This window comes from Podarcis erhardii (assembly GCF_964252035.2).
Source record: "Podarcis erhardii genome assembly, chromosome: 16".
In the NCBI taxonomy this organism is placed as follows: Eukaryota; Metazoa; Chordata; class Lepidosauria; order Squamata; family Lacertidae; genus Podarcis; species Podarcis erhardii.
This window is the reverse complement of record NC_138514.1, coordinates 31,254,684-31,275,749: the sequence shown is the minus strand read 5'-3', so window position 1 is coordinate 31,275,749 and position 21,066 is coordinate 31,254,684. Positions and strand designations below refer to the sequence as shown.

The following is a 21,066-nucleotide window of genomic DNA, read 5'->3' as shown; positions in this document are numbered from 1 at the left end:
CCTGCTGGAGTGGTACCCATTTATCTACTTGCACTTTGACGTTCTTTCGAACTGCTAGGTTGGCAGGAGCAGAGACTGAGCAATGGGAGCTCACCCCGTCACGGGGATTCTAACCCCCGACCTTCTGATCGGCAAGTCCTAGGCTCTGTGGTTTAACCCACAGCGCCACCCGTGTCCCTAAGAGAATTCTTAGGAGACCTCTATCCCCTCACAGAGCTACAGTACCCAGAATTCCCTGGGAAGAGGGATTGACTATTAAACTGAGCTGGTGAGGGATTAGGGGTCTCCTCACAGTTCTCAGAACAAACTACAGTCCCCAGAATTCTTTGGGAGAAGCCATGAGTAGAGCATAGGTACCAACTCCCTGGGGCCCTGGGTGCCAGAGCACCCACAAAATTCCCCATGAAGGGGCCAGGTACCCACAAATTTTGGTGCCAGGGCCATGCACACTGCGTGGCACCCACAACCCTAGGTGCCCACGGTTGCGGGGCCAAGTTGGCACTCCTGGCAGACAGAGCCTTAATTTGAAATTTGTCTGCGTGCCGAGTCTCAGGCCTGTTTTGAAGCTTGTGCCCTAGAACCCTCGTTCAAAATTCGTCACCGCCCGGTTGCAGCAGAATTGAAGCAATTTGCAGAGATTTTGGAGGGCTTTCTTTTACATCGTGCGCAAGTTCCGTGGTCAAACTGTGGCAGGGAAAAACCGTTCCTGGGGCTGTAGTTAAACCCAGGTTGAGGAACCTTTTCCTGGCCGGTGGGATGAGTTCCGCTTCCCAGCTTTCCCACAGCCTGATGGAACGAGGCAGCCTAATGGAATGCCTGCTTGTTACTTTGATTTAATTCCAGAAGGCTTCTTAATGATCATTTAAAGGGCAATTCTTTCAAACTAGGGGGATGTTAACACCATGAAGGAAGATGGACACCTTTATCAATGTCAACTTCAGTGTTTGGGGTTGAGGGGGCTTGGTCAATATTCCCTAAGTGTGGGGTTGGGTTGGGGGTGGGGAGATGTTGCCAAAGTTGTCGCTGCCTATGTGCTTTCTCTGTCTTTCTTTCCGGGCCCAATCCACCCCAAAGCAAATGCTCAAGGCAGCTGGAGGCTTGTGTCCCTCCTTCTTTTTGTTATCACAACAGAGAAACGAGGGGTGCTGTGTCACCTTCCCTCTGGTGGTGTGTGAGCTTTGGCTGTTGCTGGGGGGCGGCCCTCATTCTGCAATACTTGGGCCAGTAGTTTTCCATAGGGTTTGACTGAAGCGGGTGAGTGTATCTCAGCTGTGATGTTGACGTAACACAGCATTGGGGGTTTCTAGAATTACTTAAGCCCCAAAACGAAAAGTCCCCACCCCTAGGGTATTTGTCAGTCTCACCAGAGATTTCAATTTACTGCAATTTCAGAATGCAGAGAGGGAAAACACCGGTTCTGTGATGTCCAAGATGTTATCTCCCCTGCTTTGTCATTGCAGTTGTTTAAAATACAGTGGTACCTCGGGTTAAGTACTTAATTCGTTCCAGAGGTCCGTTCTGAACCTGAAACTGTTCTTAACCTGAAGCACCACTTTAGCTAATTGGGCCTCCCGCTGCTGCCGCACCGCCGGAGCACGATTTCTGTTCTCATCCTGAAGCAAAGTTCTTAAACTGAAGCACTGTTTCTGGGTTAGTGGAGTCTGTAACCTGAAGCGTATGTAACCTGAAGCGTATGTAACCTGAGGTACCACTGTAGTGGGAAGCAGGCCCAGCACAGGTGTTATATGCAAGGGGGTGAGATCTTTAGCAAAAACAACAATAGTTGCAGCGTGAAGAGTTTCTGTTCAGGTGCCAGCCAACCCACTAGCTGTGCTCCATTCCGTTTCCCCTCCTCTTCGTTTTCTCTTTCTGAATGTCAGTCGGCATTTCATGGTCACTCTGCCTGCGCAGCCATTGTGGTTCTCTCTCCCCCCCCCCCGCCTTCTGCCCAAGCTTTATGGTACTTCTGCAAACTTCAGCTAGAAAAAGCTCTATCTAGCCTTGCCCTTTGGGTCTAAGTTTCTCCTTGCGGTGAGCCCTTTTTCTTTTCAGCAAGCATTTAAAAAGTGGCTTGTCCACCCGCATCCTGAAGTGGCACAGTCTCACCTTTGGACTGTACCACCTTAATCGGCTGCATGGATACATCCAGGCTGAGGCAATTCTCGCACATAAGCATGCTTTGAACGAATGTTTGTGTTGGGGCATGGGGTCGTGGAGGCAAGCTTCAACCCACTCACTGCCCGCAGTCTGCATGTGTTTCTTATCATGCCTGCAATGTGGTGTGGCAATAAAACTGCTAACACATCTGCAAAGCTAAGCAGGGTCCACTATGGTTCCAAACTGGATGGGAGACCACAAGTTGAGATTCCTGCATTACAGGGGGTGGACTAGATGAACCTCGGGGTCCCTTCCAACTCTTCAATTCTATGATTCCATATTTGCGTGACACATAAAATTTACATGGGCTCTGTTCAAATTTCTGTGATGGACCTGGCAAACTTGTGGCACTCTAGATGTTGTTGGACTCCAATTCCCATCACCCTTCACCATTGGCTACAGCGACAAAGGTTTATGGGAGTTGCAGTGCAGCAACCTCTGAAGGACGACAGTTCTCCCCCCTCCCTGGCCATTTCTTCTAGACCAGGCATCCCCAAACTCTGCCCTCTAGATGTTTTGGGACTACAACACCCATCCCTAGCTAACAGGAACCAGTGGTCAGGGATGATGGGAATTGTAGTCCCACAACATCTGGAGGGCTGAGTTTGGCCATGCCTGTTCTAGATCGTAAACTTGGATAGATCACAAATGGAGATTTCAGTTCATTCGTGGGATATATCTTAAAGTGCAGACAGCTGTTCAACATGGGAAATGCATTGCTCGCTCTTTGGGATAAGCCCCTGGGATCTCCTGAAATGAGAAATAAAAAAATTAAAGATAAGAATAGGCAGACTTGTGTAACTCTACCTTGGCCATCTTTTACACTCCACATCCTGGTTTAAACAGTCATGGCTTCTCCCAAAGAATCCTGGGAACTGTAGTTTGCTAAGCCGGCTGAAAGTTGTGAGGAGACCCCATTCCCCCTCACCAAACTACAATTCCCAAAGTGATTTAACAATCCTTGCCTCTCCCCAGGGAATTCTGGGAGTTAAAGTTAGGTGCAGGGAATAGGGGTCCCTTCACCGCTTTCAGCAGGATTCGATGGGGGAAGCCATGACAGTTTTACCAGTAAGTGGTCTGCTTCTTTAAGCCCATAGCGGGTATATATGGGGCCAGGACAAACTTGGTGGTTGAGACTCACCTGTAATCGTCATTACTTGCCTGTTAATCTGAACGGCACAGTGCGGTTTCATTTGCCTTTCCGCACAGATACTGTCCAGATAATGTTTGTCTGTTATGAAAAAAATACGAAACAAGGCGGGGAATGGAGGGGACGTGGGTAGTGCTGTGGGTTAAACCACAGAGCCCAGGACTTGCCGATCAGAAGGTCAGCGGTTCGAATCCTCGCCATTGGGTGAGCTCCCGTTGCTCAGTCCCTGCTCCTGCCAACCTAGCAGTTCGAAAGCACGTCAAAGTGCAAGTAGATAAATAGGTACCACTCTGGTGGGAAGGTAAACGGCATTTCCGTGCGCTGCTCTGGTTGCCAGAAGCGGCTTAGTCATGCTGGCCACATGACCCGGAAGCTGTACGCCGGCTCCCTCGGCCAGTAAAGCGAGATGAGCGCCGCAACCCCAGAGTTGGTCACGACTGGACCTCATGGTCAGGGGTCCCTTTACCTTTACCTTTTACTGAGACCCTTCTCTGCCTCTGTCCCTCCCTCTTCCTCCCGACAACTCTGCAGAGCCAGGGAGAAATTGCACTTTCCCCATTTCAGGCCCTGCGTGGTGTTATGAGAAGGTCAAATACAGAGCAGGGGCTGAAAGATCATGCTCACTTTGAGGGGCCTCTTCCTTTCCCAGCCACCAACCTTTCTCTTTCCCTCTCTCTCTAATATTTTTGTTAAATTTTCAACAAAAATAACAAAAAGGAAAAAAGGTGAACCTTTCAAATGTGTTAATGAAAGGGAAAATGCTCAGTTCATCATTGATGCGCTGAGGTCAGTACCTGGGAAGAATTCCCCTGGAATCCATTTGCGAATGTGGAAGGTTTGATTCTGATGTGGGCAGCATTGTTGGAAATGTCTGGGCGGGTGATGTTTTGTTCCCCCTCCTCTCCATTGATAGTTCTTTGGAACTTTTTGTGGGAAAGGTTATGTTCCCGTGAAGGCTGTCCTTTGGGGTCTTTTAGGCAAGAAGAGTTGAAAGAGATTTTCTTCTTTGGCAGTGGGAAACAGTTCTTTTTAAACGTTGAAAGAAAGCAGAACCAAACCGTTTTTCTCAGCATTTAACTTTGCACAAAATTTGGTCCCCGAGGTGCCACTGGGGATTTTCCTATGAAGTATATGGTAGTCAGGTGCTTCAACAAATTGTTGCAGCGTGGAGTTGTGCCTGCTCAGGGTGCCAGCCAGTCGGCTGTGCCCTTTTCTGCGGTATTCCATTCTGCCCTGTCTCCCAACAACAGCAGCATTGCTTGTTTGTGCTAGATCCCCCAGTAGGCTGTTTTTGGTCTACTTAAGATCACCCACCCCCAAAAGTTATTTTGTACTTTTCAAAGCACACACACGTGCCGATCCATCAATTGTGCATGATTGGTGCCGTTTTAGTTACATATTATTAATCATTATTTTTTAGTTACTTTATTTAACAAAAAACCCTAGCTTAACAGGATAAAATACACCATATTACAGAAGGATCCACGGTGGAAAAAAAATGAGTTTGCCATGAGTATATTGAATATGATAGGTCATCATTTATTTTAGACGCTTTTTACCCCATCCATTTCCCACCAACCATCTCAGGGTGTTGTTGAGAGAGTGTGTGAGGGAGGGAGTCTCGGGTACAAAGTCAAGGAGCAGCAACATGACTGGGTCGGGGTTTGAATCTCACGTTTCCCAGGCTTAGTTCACCACCCTGTTGGTCGTTGTTTAACCAAAGAACAGGCTGCCTCCTTTTCATCTCTGGTTACCCTGCAAAAACCTGTCCTGCAAATAGACCGTAGAGCAGATGGAGATGAACTCTTTAGCAATGTGCTGGGGAAGGGGCTCGTGGGAGAACTGGGTTTCTATCTGAGGCTGCATATGCACCATACCTTTAAATCACCCTCTCGCAAGAATCCTGGAAATGATAGTTTGCCCTTCATAGAGCTACAGTTCCCAGACCCTCAACAAACTACAGTTCCCATAAATCTTTTTTGGGGTGGGGATGTGTTTTGAATGAACTTTAAAGTTATGGTGTGTAACAGCCTTGTTCTGCACATAAATTTGTTTTATACAGAATAAGCGGAATACAACATAACTATCCCAATTCTATGGGGGAGTGAAATCCTTTTAAGGTTTATAATTAATATATATGATCTAGTATTTACCAAAATGTAAATACAGAGGAAATGGGTAATCAAATGGTGTCCTCCACTATTGAAACTCACCCTATCTATTTATCCAGGCATGGTTTTTTTAAACCCGCACTTTTATAAATATATCTAGTCTATTCCCTTTCCTGGACCCCCCAAAAACACTTTAGGTATTATGTTGCCAGATATTTTGGTCTGAGAAGGGGACTGTTAACACGGACATCAAACAAGCCCCTATTTTTAAAATCTCGGAAAACGTCGTAGGATCTGAACTTCCCTCCACCTTCCGAACACAAACAAGCAGCAGGTCTCTCCCCACCGCCCACCTCCTCTCAGCCGATTTGCTCCCCTCCTGCTCTGCCAAATCCCAAAAATAAATCTGGCAGGCACTGGGGAGGCTGGAAAGCCCCAGGACCACCCCCCTTTTCAGAAATAGCCTGCCGGCTACAATTTAAAATATCTGCTGACTCCACCACATCGGGCAGAGAGAGGCTTGCCTTTTGCTGGGCTGGCTGGCTGGCTGGCTTTCCCCCTCCCCGATCCAGTCTGGTATTAATCTTGGGAAAACTCCAGTTTGTGGCTTGTTGATTATTATTATTTTTAAACTCCCTTTTCATTTTTTGCTGCTGCTGCTAATTTGAAAATTCGAAAGCCTATGGTGAATTTTTTTTGTAAACAAAACAAAACAAGGCAAATGTCAGCTTGTAAAATTCTGTAGTTTGGGGGGGGGCGTGAAGAGATTACAGTGTGGTAACAATGCAGTGCTTGTGGAATTGGGCCACAGCAAGAAGTCCTGAAGACCTGAACGGGAGCCAGCCAGTCACGCTGCGGAGCGTGAGAGGCCTCGCCTGTCCTGAGACGGCGGTTCCTGAGGTGAGTTCAGAGAGTGTCTGCTGTGGTTTCTGCTACTGAAATCCGTATGTTTCTTTAAAAATAAATAAATACCACCTGGAGGAAAGAGGGAATGGTAGAGTGAGCTGGATGTGTGGAAGTGTGGAGGCTGTTAGGAGAAGAGGTGGCTGTTTGAACTCAGGGGCTACAAAGAACCGATCTACCCATTTCGCAGGAGGAAGCAGCAAGGTAGATTGAGGAAGGAGATGATTGGGCAACGTTAAGACTCTGGACTTATTGGTCTCAACTGAGAGGGCCCCCCCCCCTTCCCATACCCCTCCAACATTCCTCAGATGAAAATAGGGACATTTCTCACTCCCACCCCCCACCAATTGATCCTCCTCAGCCCCTCAATTTTGCCCTCCCCTGGACATTTCCACTACCACTATATCAACGGGGCACAGCCCTCGAGAAAACCCCTCGGTCCTGATTTTATTTCATTCTTTGGTGGGTTTGCAAACAGAAAAGCACACACCAACAAATAACTCTTAGGAAGGAGCAAGATTAGATGCTGACACACAAAGGCTTTCTTTTTTTAAACAAAAACAAACCCCTAGACTCCTTGCGCTCTTCTCTTCTCCCCCTTTCTTCCCCCCTAGAGAGGCCCTGCCCTCCGCCTGCCCCTCAAAGCGTTGCAGCCAAACCTCTTTCCACCCTCCAGCAGCCGCTATGAACAGCCCTCATCCTGCTCCCCGAGCTCAGCTGCAGCGCTGGCAGGGGAAATGGGGATGTTCTGGGATCAAATCAGAAGCCGGAATGGCTTTCGTAATTCTGGGACCGTCCCTGGAAAAGGGGAAACTTGGAGGGTATGCCCTCTTGTTTTGTTAGATGTTGAAGTACATTACGTGACTGACTATGCTCTGCTGATTTCGTGGGGACCCCCCAAAGTCCAGCCTCAGTATAGACTATACCATGGGTAGGCAACCTAAGGCCCGGGGGCCGGATCCGGCCCAATCGCCTTCTAACTCCGGCCCACGGACGGTCTGGGAATCAGCGTGTTTTTACATGAGTAGAATGTGTCCTTTTATTTAAAATGCATCTCCAGGTTATTTGTGGGGCCTTGCCTGGGGTTTTTACATGAGTAGAATGTGTCCTTTTACAGTGGTACCTCAGGTGACATACGCTTCAGGTTACATACGCTTCAGGTTACAGACTCCGCTAATCCAGAAATAGTGCTTCAGGTTAAGAACTTTGCTTCAAGATGAGAACAGAAATCGGGCTCCAGCGGCGCGGCAGCAGCAGGAGGCCCCATTAGCTAAAGTGGTGCTTCAGGTTAAGAACAGTTTCAGGTTAAGTACAGACCTCCAGAACGAATTAAGTACTTAACCTGAGGTACCACTGTATTTAAAATGCATCTCTGGGTTATTTGTGGGGCCTGCCTGGTGTTTTTACATGAGTAGAATGTGTGCTTTTATTTAAAATGCATCTCTGGCTTATTTGTGAGGCATAGGAATTTGTTCATTCCCCCCCCCCAAAAATAGTCCGCCCCCCCCCAAGGTCTGAGGGACAGTGGACCGGCCCACTGCTGAAAATGTTTGCTGACCCCTGGACTATACTGAGCTAGATGGATCAGTGGTCTGGCTCCATATAAGGCACTTTCCTATATTCGCTTCTGTGGCTGGTTCCACCTGGGAGCTCTGGATTAGAGCTCCAGAATGGTGCTGATCACAGGGAGATCTGCCTTCAATATTCCACTTGAACGAAAAAAAACCCAAACCTCTGAGCAGTTAACAGAAATGTAAAATTCTTACTGTAAACATCTTTAAACGCTAGCTGGATTAGAATAATCAGAACAAATTATTTATATGTACCTGTTTAAAGCAAAATAAAAGTTTTTTTTAAAAAAAGAATAATCAGAGCAGAGAAAGTTTAATAAAGTAAGAAGGAAGGTGAAAAGAAAAGGGGTAAAGGAGCATTTTGGATATGCTTGTTGAATAGGAGAAATTTTAATGGACCACGGAAGGTGGGGAAAGGGAAGTCGCGGATAAAGAGATGGTTTCAATAATTATGTATTTGCTGCAAAATTGAAAACGATGAACAGAATGTTTTTTAAAAATCGGAAATTCTTGGTGGACGAAAATTTAAAAGCAAGTCTACCAAAGCATTCTACGAAAGTATGGTTAAAATCCATGGTAGCTAAAAAAAGAGATGAAGCACATGTCGGCCTTCCGTGTCTCTGGATCACCTTGCCTGTGCAAAAACGTTCTCGGCAGGTGCTGAAATAGTGCAGCAAAGGTGCTTGCTTCATGTCAGCAGGCAGGAAGGTCCAACTTGCATACGCTGCCGCGCTAAAATAAGGGTTGTTTCCAAGCACAGGGCGAGTATTTTGAGGCACCTTTAACAGGGCCAGTCATGCAGATGGGAGCAGTCAAGTGGGCCCAGAATTGTAGGGTCAGAAGGGACCACAAGGATCATCTGTCTAGTCCAACCCCCCACAATGCAGGAATCCTTTGGCGATCCTGCAAGTTAACTTTGCCTTAAGCTGTTAAGGGCTATGCATTCTAATCGTAGCACCTTCAACACCAGGGTGCTGATTGGCAGGTGGGCAGCCATGCTCGTTGCATCCTCCAAACCAGAGCTCGCGGTTGTATTTTTCCCAAGTGTTAAGCCAAGAGCAGGCCTCCCCTCCCTCTCTTTCTCTCTGTCCTGGATAGTGGAGAGGCAGGTGGATAAAACCACCAGTGGCTATTAGACACAACTGCAATGGTTCTCCCTCCGCTGTTGAAGGCAGTACAGGCGTAAACACCCCCCCCCCTTTACGTGCGATTGCCTTGCGCGCAACGTGCAGTGCTGGGAAATGAGTAAATAAATAGAATCAGACCAGGACAGGGGTCATCAAACTTTTTCAGCAGGGGGCCGGTCCACTGTATCTCAGATCTTGTGGGGGGCCAGACTACTGGTATATTTTTTTGGGGGGGGGGAAATGAATGAATTCCTATGCCCCACAAATAACCCAGAGATGCATTTTAAATAAAAGCACACATTCTACTCATGTAAAAACACGCTGATTCCCGGACTGTCTGCGGGCCGGATTTAGAAGGCGATTGGGCCGGATCCGGCCCCCGGGCCTTAGTTTACCTACCCTTGGACCAGGAAATGGCTGGAGGGAGCCGGAGATTCCTTGTGGCTTGAAAGGAGTTCTGAATACTAGTTCCTGGAAATCACAAGCAGGGACAGCGCTGCTGTGCTCCGGTCCTGTTTTCAGGCTTCCCATAGGAGAGGCATTTATTTATTACATTTATATACTGCTTTTTCATCTAAAGAGCTCAAGGTGGCATGCGTGGTTCTCTCCCCCCCCCCCCATATTTTACTCTTGCAACAACAATGTGAGGTAGGTTAGCCCAAGACACCGTGACTGGCTTACGGTCACCGGTTCAGCTTGACGGCTGGGCGAGGATTCCAACCATGGTTTCCCAGGTCCTTAGCCTGACACTCTAAACCAGTGTTTCCCCAAACTTGGGTCTCCATCTGTTTTTGGACTACAATTCTCATCATCCCTGACCGCTAGTCCTGCTAGCTAGGGATGATGGGAGTTGTAGTCCAAAAGCAACCCAAGTTTGGGAAGCCCTGCTCTAAGCCATTACCCTACACTGGCATCTGGCTGGGAACAGGATGCTAGGTGGGCTTTTGGCCTGATCCTGCTCTCGATGTTCTTAAATAACGAAGAAAGCACTGCCAGGAACAAAACACCTTCCCTTCGGCAGTTTTCTCCTCCCTCAAATCCCTTCCTTCCCCTTTGTATGCATATTTGCGTGTGTGAGAGCGATGACGGATCTCAAACCAGTTTTTAGCAAGCTGCCTGGTTTCCAAGGCGTGCCTGAGCCGGCCCCGCTCTCTCCTAGCAGGGGTTCTCGTCAATCAAGTTTCCGTCTGTAGCGTTTGATTGCTGGGAGAGGCTGGAGTTCACCGGAGGGGTCCGTTTTGTGGGGAGATCCTGACCCCGCAAAGAGACTTAGGTGGCCGGAGGGAATGTTTGAACAGGCTCCTGCTTTTCCTAGCTGGCTGTGAGTGCACCTTTAAAATGTGTGGATCGGTATACAAGTGCCATTTTCTGCACAACTTTGCTCTCTCTCGCTCTCTCTCTGCCTCCCCAGCCTCCTTGTATTTCTGCTTGTGGATTTGAGACTGCGCTGACGCAGTCCTGGTTTATTTCCCTCTTGTTTTGTTTTGTTTGTGGTGTTTGCGCTTCAGATCTAGCAAAAAGCTCCCCCCCCCCTTTCTTCTTCTGAAAAAACGTTCATGTGAAGTCTGGCTTGTACTAGTGGGGGGAATCTATCCATTGCACAGGGGGGTAGGGCTGGGCCAATCATGTCTTTTGGATCACGTGAAATAAGGGGGCCTCTGAGCTAGTTCAGAAAGTCTTCTGCCTGCTGCCCTAGCAACTGCAGCCTTTTTGCATTTCTGAGCTTAGCAGGGGAAAGGTTGGTGCTTAAAGTATGACTCCCAGGAAGGGGTTGAACCTCAGGGTTTCTCTTTTTTTTGTAACTAAGCATTGGTGCGCCTGTGTCTTGCAAGGAGGAGGGTATTTTTCTGTTGGGGTTGTGGAATTGGAGATAGGAGTAGGAGCAGCAGAAGTAAAATAAAAATGAATCCTGTTTTTTGGGCTGGCTTCATAGCCAAATAGGTCCTCCTCACCCTCCAGATGTCCCCGGATTTACAGAAGCTGTCTCAGTTTCTGATTTGATCCTGGAATGCCCCGTTTTTCCTTAGGACATCCCTGGAGGAAGGGCATTCTGGGAGGCACAACCACAAAGAGGACCCCGCTTTCTTGTTGCTGCTGGATAACGCTCTCCAGGTCATGGAATTATACTGACAAGGCGTCCTCAAAAGATCTTGATGGTCTACTGCAGGCACCCCCAAACTTGGCCCTCCAGATGTTTTGGGACTACAACTCCCATCATCCCTAACAGGACCAGTCATCAGGGGTGATGGGAATTGTAGTCCCAAAACATCTGGAGGGCCGAGTTTGGGGATGCCTGGTCTGCTGGGTCTGGGTGGAGTGTTACGCTTTAGGAAACCTGGTCCCAAGCTGTTCTGTGCGTTGTATGTTAACCACACCTTGAAGACGACTCTGTCGTTGAGAGGCAGCCAGTCCAGTACCTTTGGCACTAATGTAATACAGTGGTACCTCGAGTTACAAACGCTTCAGGTTACAAGCGTTTCAGGTTACAACCTCCGCTAACTTGGAAGAGTTAGCTGGAGTTGAGAACTTTGCCCCAGGAAGAGAATGGAAATTGTGTGCCAGCGGCGCAGTGGCAGCAAGAGGCCCCATTAGCGAAAGCACACCTCTAGTTGAGAACAGTTTCAGGTTAAGAACGGACCTCCGGAATGAATTAAGTTCGTAACTAGGGGTACCACTGTACATGGACAGTCAGATCTTCTCGTTAGTAACCCAGCCACTGAATTCTGCACCAGTTTCATCCTCTGCACCAACCTCAAGGGCAGATCTCCACAAAGTGGGCTACAGTAATCCAACTGTGAGGTTCCCGGGGCATGAATCACAGTGGCTAAAATGCTGCTATCCAGAAAAGGGTCTGTTGGTGCACCAACTGCTCTGGTAATTGGTTACCTGAAGCTAGGAGCACCCTCAAATGACGTTACCTGTCTCCTTCAGGGGAAGGGCAAACCTGTTCCGAACAGGCAAGCTTCCCAATTCTTGGGAACCCCTCACGGTGTCTGCCTTATTGAGTAAATGCATTAACTTTGTGTGTGCTGGTGTTGTGCATCTTTCCTGATGCTGATGGTGGGGACCTATGGGTCTCCAGATGTTTCATCATTCGCCTCTGATCATTGGCCATGCTAATGGGAGTTAAGTGCAGTCACACCTGGAGGGCTGCTGGTCGTCCCGTCCCCCCCGCCTAAACACTTTAAAGTCTAGCAAGCTAAAGGGATAGTCCTTCCTGGAAGCCCATTCATAGAGCAGCTGCAAGGGCAAGCTAAGCACTCACCTGATTTTCCCTTGGGGTTGAACCTGGGACCTTCTTCAGGCGCAGCAGATGCTCTCCCACTGAGTCACTATTTATTCAAAATAAATAGACTTCAGTTGACACATTAAGCAGCCTCTCTACTTTCTTGTGCTTACAAGAAAGTCCAGCCGTGGGCTTTTTTTTTTTAAAAAAGGGAAATGAACACCCAGGAAGGCTGCAGTTTGCAGCCTGCTGATGAGATTATTTGCAGGCTATGAAAAATCCTCAAAATACCTCCTGAACTTCTTCAAATTCAAGGTAAGCACCACGAAACTCCACCCCCACGATAATTCTTTTTTAATTCTCTTTATCCTTTTGACCATTTTTCAGATGCAATTTCTTTTCTTGGTGATTGATGGAGAGAACAGTTGGGGGGGGGGACTGGAGGAGAAATTTTCGGTACAATGCTAGTCTGAGCGTGGGATCCTCCTGGCTAGGTTTGACAGACTCCACATGGCAAGGAAAGAGGCAATTACTTTCCTGAGCATGCTGAGATGCTTTTGTTTTATTTTTTACTTGGAGGCGGTGTGCCAGTCCCTTCTCCCTGTAGGCTAGACCTCACCATTGTGGAGGGTTATTAAAGGCAATACATGCTATTCAGTGCATGTTTAAAACTATGGAACTCGCTCCTGCAGTGATGGGCACCAACTTAGATGGCTTTGAAAGAGGATTGGACAGATTCATGCAGGAGAAGGCTTTCCATGGCTACCAGGCATGATGGCTGTGCTCTGCCACCCAAGTTGGAGAACATAATGATTCTGAATACCAGGAGGAGAGAGGGCTTTTGTGCTCTGGTCCTCCTTGCAGGTTTCTTGGACGGATCTGGTTGGCCACTGTGAGAACAGGATGCTGGGCTGCAGGGGCCATGGGGATGATCCACCAGGGCTTATCTTTCTCCCACTGGTTGCTGTATCCTTCATGGTTTGTTTGTTTTTATCCATGGTTGTTTTATACCATGGCGATCCTGCAAGCCTACTTACTGCATCGTTGTATGAAAACAGCATTTTAGGAACATGCCCGTCAGGCAGCGAATTCCTTACTTGAGAACTCCCCTGTGTCTGGTACTTTGAGCAGGTGTTACCTATGGGCTTTCAGACATACCTTCATAATCAAAAGGACCAGAAACTTGCTTTTAAAAGATTCTTAAGAAACTGGATTCTGCAGCCAGTACCATGCACCACACAGCTTTTTAAAGCAACTACTCATCCTCCCAGGACGCATGCAGATATAATGGTAAAATATCAAGGTGGTCTTCTGTAGCCTCACACCGATTATTGTGGGACGTATGGTTTGGTCTACTCCTCACTGGTGCATTTAGGTAATTTTGTGCTGTGGACTCAATGGTCTTATGCCCCCCCACACACCTCAAGCCAGGATGGGGGCTCTACCTGGCTCTTGGGACCATGCCCCCTACCATCCATGTCCCCTCTCCCCTGGCCATGCCCTGGCCTGCTGCACACCATTACTTAGTGTTTTTGGAATATACCCTCGATCTCTGATATTGCCTCTTTGCTTGCCTGGATGGAGAAGAGAGATGGGGGGGGGACCCCTGGAAATGAGGTGAGACCCTGGAGAATGGCTGCCAGTCCGTGTAGACCAGGGGTCAGCAACCTTTTTCAGCTGTGGGTCGGTCCACCGTCCCTTAGACCATGTGGTGGGCCGGACTATATTTTGAAGAAAAAAAATGAACAAATTCCCAAATTCCTATGTCCCACAAATAGCCCAGAGATGCATTTTAAATAAAAGGACACATTCTACTCAGGTAAAAACATGCTGATTCCCGGACCGTCCGCAGGCCGGATTTAGAAGTCAATTGGGCCGGATCTGGCCCATAGGCCTTAGGTTGCCTACCCTTGGTGTAGACAGTACTGCATTAGATGGACCAGTTCCCCAGTCTCCTAAGATGAGGTTCTAAATGCCCAGAGGCACTGAGTGAGTGCCTGGATTTGGGGCGGGGGTGTGTGTTGCGATGAGGACCTAGCCTGCTCACTGAGACCTAGCCACTTGAGAGCTCAACTTTTCTGGAATGCCTTCCCAGCAGATAAAATGGGGCGGGCGCAGCCCCTTTTGTTGCACGTGGTATTTCTAATATAGCGTGTTTTTCCAGCAAATCCTCCTAGGAATGAGCTCAGAGATCAAGTCTAGTTTTTAGTTTATTTTTGTCGCTTGGAACTTATTTTAAGATCCTGCTTAAACTAGTGACCAGCGGTTTCTTTATTGCGTTGGCGGGAGGTGGGGGGGGGCAGACACGGAGATGAATCATATTGGGCTAATCTCCCAAGGATGCTGTGGAGCAGTTTGTGTGTGTCTCTCTCTGTGTGTGTTTTAAATGTTAATCTGTCACATATGTACAGTGTGTGAGAGTGGCTCTTTTAAAGAGAGCCTCTTTATTTGTTCCATTACAGCCCCACTGGGTTTAGCTGTGTGTGTGTGTGTGTGTGTGTGTGTGTGAGAGAGAGAGAGAGAGAGAGAGAGAGAGAGAGAGAATAAATAAATAAATGAGAGAGAATATGCATGCACCCACATTGCATGTCGTGAGGGCCGGCAGCAGGCTTTGAAAATCCTGTCTGAGCTCTTCCAATTCAAGGTCGCTGGGATTGTTTAAATATAATCTCCTTATACTTTTTTCCTACAACTCGCCATTCCGGTGTTCTAAAATTAAATTCCAGGCGAGGGACTACAAGCCGGGGGGGGGGGGGGCGGATCTCAGACTGAGGCTGTGCACGGACCACACATTTAAAGGCACATGACTTCCTCCAGAGAATCCTGGGAACTGTAGTTTTGCTGCCTCACTGAACCACAATTCCCAACAGCCTTAACAAACTTCTGTGTGCACACCATACATTTAAGAAACGTGGCTTCCCCCAAATAATCCCTTAGAACTGTAGTTTGCCCCTCACAGAGTTACAGTTCCCGGCACCCTTAACAAACTACTGCGTATGCACTGTACAGTGGTACCTCGGGTTACATATGCTTCAGGTTACAGACTCCGCTAACCCAGAAATATTACCTCAGGTTAAGAACTTTGCTTCAGGATGAGAACAGAAATTGTGGTCTGGCAGCGCGGCAGCAGCAGCAGCAGCAGCAGCAGGAGGCCCCATAGGCTAAAGTGGTGCTTCAAGTTAAGCACTTAACCTGAGGTAATTTGAAACCCATGGCTTCCCCCAGAGAATCCTGGGAACTGTAGTTTACTTCTCGCAGAGCTACAGTTCCCAGCACCCTTAACAAACTGCAGGATTCTTTGGGAGAAGTAAAAAACAAAAACAGGGAAGAAATCCCAAATATCAGGGAGGAAGGTGGATAGGCAGAACCCTTTTCCTTGATACATTAGATGTCTGCGTGCAGGGAATGTTTTTGAGAGGAGGAGTCTTGCCTGACTAGGCCCCTCCTGCACCCTGAAGCTGTTCAGTCTTCCTGTTTTCCACCTTGGTATAAACTAGGCCTCAGCACTGATTGTGAAGTTGGCGCGTTCAGCTGATCGCCCGCTAATAATAGCTCACTTTAGTTCGAACGTGTGCCGGATGGGGAGGCATTCCTGCCTGCTGCCGCCCCAAGCTCTGTGTATCCTTCAGCCCTTTAATCCTGCCCTGTGGATCCCTCCACCTTGTGCCTGCTCCCCCCGGCAAGGCTTTGAATGTCTTAAAGCAGCCTGCCACATGCAGAATGAGGCCTATTACGGAGCCAGATCTCCCCAGGTTTTCCGACAACCTCAGCAGGATTCAGTTCCGACAAACAAATCACCACCATCAGCCCCAACCCGCTTTCTTTGCTAGTTTGGGTCGAATGGCATGTTGCATTAATCACACGTTTCACTGCAAGCAGCACCTTTGAGGGCAACTGTGGAAGCGGGAGATTGGAGGTGGGTTTTGGGCAGTGTGCTGGCGGAGGAAAACCACATGCTTGTACTTTGCCAGAGGCACCCTTAAACCTGGATGTAATGGGAAACTTGTAATGTGGAAAGTTGTGGCGGCGCTTAAGAGCAGGAGTGTGGCAAGTGAAGAAGATATTGCCCCTGGAAACCTGGATAAAATGCACTCTAGTCTTGGAATCTTTGATGGACGCTGCCTTCATTCTAAAAGTTGCTTTCCACCGTTATGAGGACTGCATGCTTAGCTTGTTTATCAAAAGTCGATGTTTCGATAGTCAGGGATTCGGTGGGTAACTCAGGGCTTCCTTTTGTGCATTGCTCCACTCCTTAAAAATATGTAGGCCGGGCGACAAACCTTTGTCCAGGAGCCTCCGCAAAAGAATCCGGCTGTGTCATTTGTAAAAATGCAAAGAAACTTAATCTGCAGATTGCATATTTTTTAGACAAAATGTTCCTTAGGACTGTTCTCTCTTGCACACGTGTGCCTGCCGCACTTGCTCGCATGCGCTCCATTTGTATGGTAGCAGCTTTTCTTTCGGATCTGGGTGTGAGCCAGCCCGTTGGTGAGAATTAACAGCGTGTTCCGGAACCCAATTCAGACACCAGATTATGTGCGAAGACGGCAGAATAAAAGAGGGAGGATGCTGCTTTGCCCAGCTTGATAATGATAATAAACAGGCTAGATTGTGCCTGCTGTCAGGGGTACGAGCTATTGATGGCATTTCTCATACAAGGACCCCAAAGGCACTTGTGATGTGACTGTTCTTGGTTGCATCTTTACCTTTGTGGAGATTTAATAGTGTGTTCTGTTTGGGGAAATTCTGATGAAAATAGATGGTTTCAGAACAGGTCTTTTTGGTGCCATTTCCCTTCCCACCTGTCCTTGGCTTTGCTTGTCCACAATGATTTTTAGTCTGTTTGTTTTTGGCAACCTCCAGTGTCATCCCCCCAAACATTGTGACTACACCACAACATCCTTAGTGTCCAAAAAGCAAAGCACCGCAGCCAGTTGGATGAAACGGGAGTTTGGGCAAATGAGGGCTGCTGAGGGGAAGTGACCGCAGAGGCAAAAAAGGGGAAATGGTGCAGAGAAGAAGAGAAGAGTTTGGATCTGATATCCCACTTTATCACTACCCGAAGGAGTCTCAAAGTGGCTAACATTCTCCTTTCCCTTCCTCCCCCACAACAAACACTCTGTGAGGTGAATGGGGCTGAGAGACTTCAGAGAAGTGTGACTAGCCCAAGGTCACCCAGCAGCTGCATGTGGAGGAGCGGAGACGCGAACCCAGTTCACCAGATTACGAGTCTACCGCTCTTAACTACTACACCTCACTAGCTCTACACTAGTAGCGGTTGCTGCCAGGGAAGCAAAAAGGTCCCAAAGAGCATTATGCATTTAAATATTTGGCAAGGCGTTCCATTTTCAGTAATTTGTTTGGCTGCCTTGAATGCTGTTACACAGGCGATATCCTCCCCCTACTTTTAGTGGTTAGGTGGTCTCCTGTTCTCCTCATGGAACTACAGTTCCCAGAGTGGTTTCACAGTCAGTTCCTCTGGGAATTGTAGTTCTCTGAGGGAAATAGGGATCTCCTAACAACTCTCTGAACCTTTATCAAACAGCATTCCCCGGGATTCTCGGGGGGGGGGGAGCCATAGCTGTCTAAAGTGGAATGATACTGCCTTAAATGTGTAGTGTAGATGAGGCCTCGGCTGGTTTACTCTATGTATGATTGGATCAGGGCCCAAAAACAGGGTTTCCCAAACTTGGATCTCCAGCTGTTTTTGCACCATCACCTTTAACTAGCAGAACCAGTGGTCAGGGATGATGGGAACTGTAGTCCAAAAACAGCTGGGGAGTCAGGTTTGGGAAACCCTGGCCTAAAATTACGCTTCAGCCTGGCTAGAATAATATAGACCTCTGGCTAAGTGTTGTGCCTTGACCCAAGGGCTAGGAAGAGTCAGGACTCCCCGTTGGTATAGGCAGGGTCAGCACCTATAGCCATTTTGGTGTCCCCATTATGCCCTTGAATGTTGTTGTTATTATTTATTCAATTCCTATGCCTCCTTTTATCTGAAGATCACAGGGTGGTGTTGTGTTGAGGCATTGTGTGTGGGGAAAATGGCTTCCCTCAGCAACAGCTCAGCAGGCCTTGGGGCCTACATATATAATGTAGACGCATGGTTTTGGCTGTCCGGGATCACCTGAGCCTAGAACCAGGAGGATTCTTATGCTCCATCCGCACTATGCATCTAAAGCCCTAATATGCCACTTTAACTGTCATGGCTTCCCCCAGAGAATCCTGGGAACTGTAGTCAGGGGATTATAGATATGTGGGGTGGTGGTAAACTACAGTTCCCAGGATTCCTTGGGGGACAGCCATGATGGCTGGAGTGGTACGGCATTGCTTTACATGTATGGTGGAGATGAGGCCTGAGTTGTGTTTGACGTCCCAACGTTGAACCTTCCCACAGTCTCCATGTCTGACCTATGGGCTCTATTGCTGTGTGGATTAGGGAACTGGTCCCTGCCCCTTGGAGTCAGCTGGTTCAAGTCTGCACTGCCTGACGGTGACGCCACCCCAAGTTTCATTTGCGCTCATGTTAAGATGTTTGTTTCGGGAAAAGAGGAGGGAGGGAAGGAAGGAGGAAACGGATTGGAAGCATTCCTAAAAGAAGCAGTTGTCTCGTGCAAGTACATGCTAACTCTGTCCTTATATCATCTGGTGTCGGAACGAGCTTCCGGAACACTCAGCAACTCTCTCGCTTCGTGACTTGGATTCCAGCCTGGTTTTTTAAGTTATCAAACTCTCTTGTTTCTTTTCTTCCCAGCATGCCTCTTGCTTGCATGTGGAGGATCTTCTTCCTCCCTCTTGTCTTCTGTTCTTGGTCTTGGGGGTCCAAAGATTTTCTCTTCAGAAGCTGGCATTGCGTAGGGCAAGAGTGGGGAACCTCTATTCTTCCTGATGTCACTGTACTACAACTCCCATCAGCTGCAGCTAGCAGGGATGGTGGCCAGGGAGTTGTAGTTCAGGGCAACAGGTTTCCCCCATCCCTTAGAGCAGCCTTTCTCAACCTGTGGGTCCCCAGATGTTGTTGAACTACAATTCCCATCACCCCTAGCTAGCAAGGCCAGAGCTCGGGGATGATGGGAGTTGTAGTCCAACAACATCTGGGGACCCACAGGTTGAGAACTGCTGCCTTAGAGGGTCAAACTAGGACCAGGGAGGATGAGCTTGAATCTCTTCCAGACCATGATTCTCGCTAGGTGACCTTGGTCCCATCTCTTTCACCCTGAGGAAAATTTGGAAGACAAAGTTTATTGTTGAAAAACATATGACAGTGAAGGGGAAATGGTGGCTGGGCTATAATTCCCATTGGCCCCTGCTAGCACGGCTAATGGCCAGGGATGATGGGAGTTGTAGTCCAGTAACGGATGTTCCTAACCCCCGGTGCAGGGGCCAAGAGTTTGCGTTATGAATCAGGACATCCCTCGTTTAAATCTCATGTCTGTTATAGACTCACTAGATGCCCTTTGGCAAGTCATTCTCTTTCTCAGCCTCGGCCCTCTCCCACAATATGGGGGATACTAATACTGACTTCACTCACTGTGGGATGCATAATATCATAAGAATAGGATAGGAAGATGAGGGGGGAAGCAGAGGTGGGGGTGGCAGAGAAATAAAAGGGGGTGTCCTGTTCACTCTGGCCTCTGGCTCTAGCCCTACTTACTGCCGTTATGTAGACTCTTGGCAGCTTGCACATGAGAAAATGCAGTCCTCAGTGGCCAAAATATCCCATGCGCCCACTTTGCAGCGTTGTTTGCTAACCATGCCAGCTGCAGGGTTCTGTCTGTGAGTCTCTTTTGTACTCTCGAAGGCACTCACTTGTTTGCCCTCTCCCTCTGAGCCCAGTCCATATTAGCACCTTTGTGGCTGTGCACATGCTCAGAGACTGGAGGTGAATGCAGGCAGCACCGTCAGAAAGGGTGGTCCCTCCTGCAAGGGTGTGGGCTCAGCAGCTGCCCAGTGATGGCTACTCCCGGCACCAGCCCCAGCCCCATTTGAAAGGGCTGAGGTTAAGCATCCAAGTTGGTTGCCCCAGCCGCTTCAGGTGGCAAATGATGCTGAGCTTTTGCAGTATCTTCTGGACCTGCATACGCGTAAGTGCAATGCTTGGGCGGGCAGTTCTTTGTATATATTTTGGCACAGATGCCACTCCAGGAAAGGCCGGTCATTGCTTACAGGGAGAGTGCAGTGATGGTTGGGCACAAGTCACAGCCAGCTTTTCCCGCATCTGCCTCGTCACTCTTTCAAAGCCGGGAGCGAGTGACTGGACCGTCCAGTCAGAAACAAATTTCTCGTTGTTCCTTTGTTCAACCTTGTTAAAACACACACACACACACACACTCAAAACAAGGCAACGCTCTAGCCAAAGCAGCTGTTGCTTGTCACCAAATGAGCCACACCAGGGACCAAGCTCCTGACCGTGTTCCTTGACCCAGCAATCTGCCTGAGCACGTCACAACCACATAGCGTGATTAATTCGTTCCCCAAATAGGAGGAGGGTAGGCAGGGGTGGAGACAGGACTCCATCTTCCTGCAAAAGTTTCCTGAACAAATAAATGACAGAGCTTATAAAATTCACACACACAAACCACTGCTCTTTCTTGCAGAGGATACCGGAGGAGTTGACCCTCGATGCCTTACTGGAAATGGATGAGTCGAAAGTGAAAGACACCATGAAGAGGTGCGGGGCCAGCGCTGAGGAATGCTCCCGGCTCAACGGGGCTCTTGCCTGCTTGCGGAAAGTGACCCGCACAGGTAAGAAGGCTTCCTGTGCTGCTCCTGGAAGCTAGCGGGTCCTCCAGTGGTAGATCTCTATTTCAGTAAGCAATAG

At 48.4% G+C, this 21,066-nt stretch overlaps 1 protein-coding gene across 1 annotated transcript in view; it reads left to right on the top strand.

The window, feature by feature from the left end:
- Positions 1-21,066, top strand: part of KSR1 (kinase suppressor of ras 1) — a 107,216-nt gene that overhangs the window by 60,079 nt on the left and 26,071 nt on the right. The window contains 1 exon segment of the mRNA XM_081843679.1: positions 20,843-20,990. Coding sequence (XP_081699805.1) covers positions 20,843-20,990 — 148 coding nt within the window.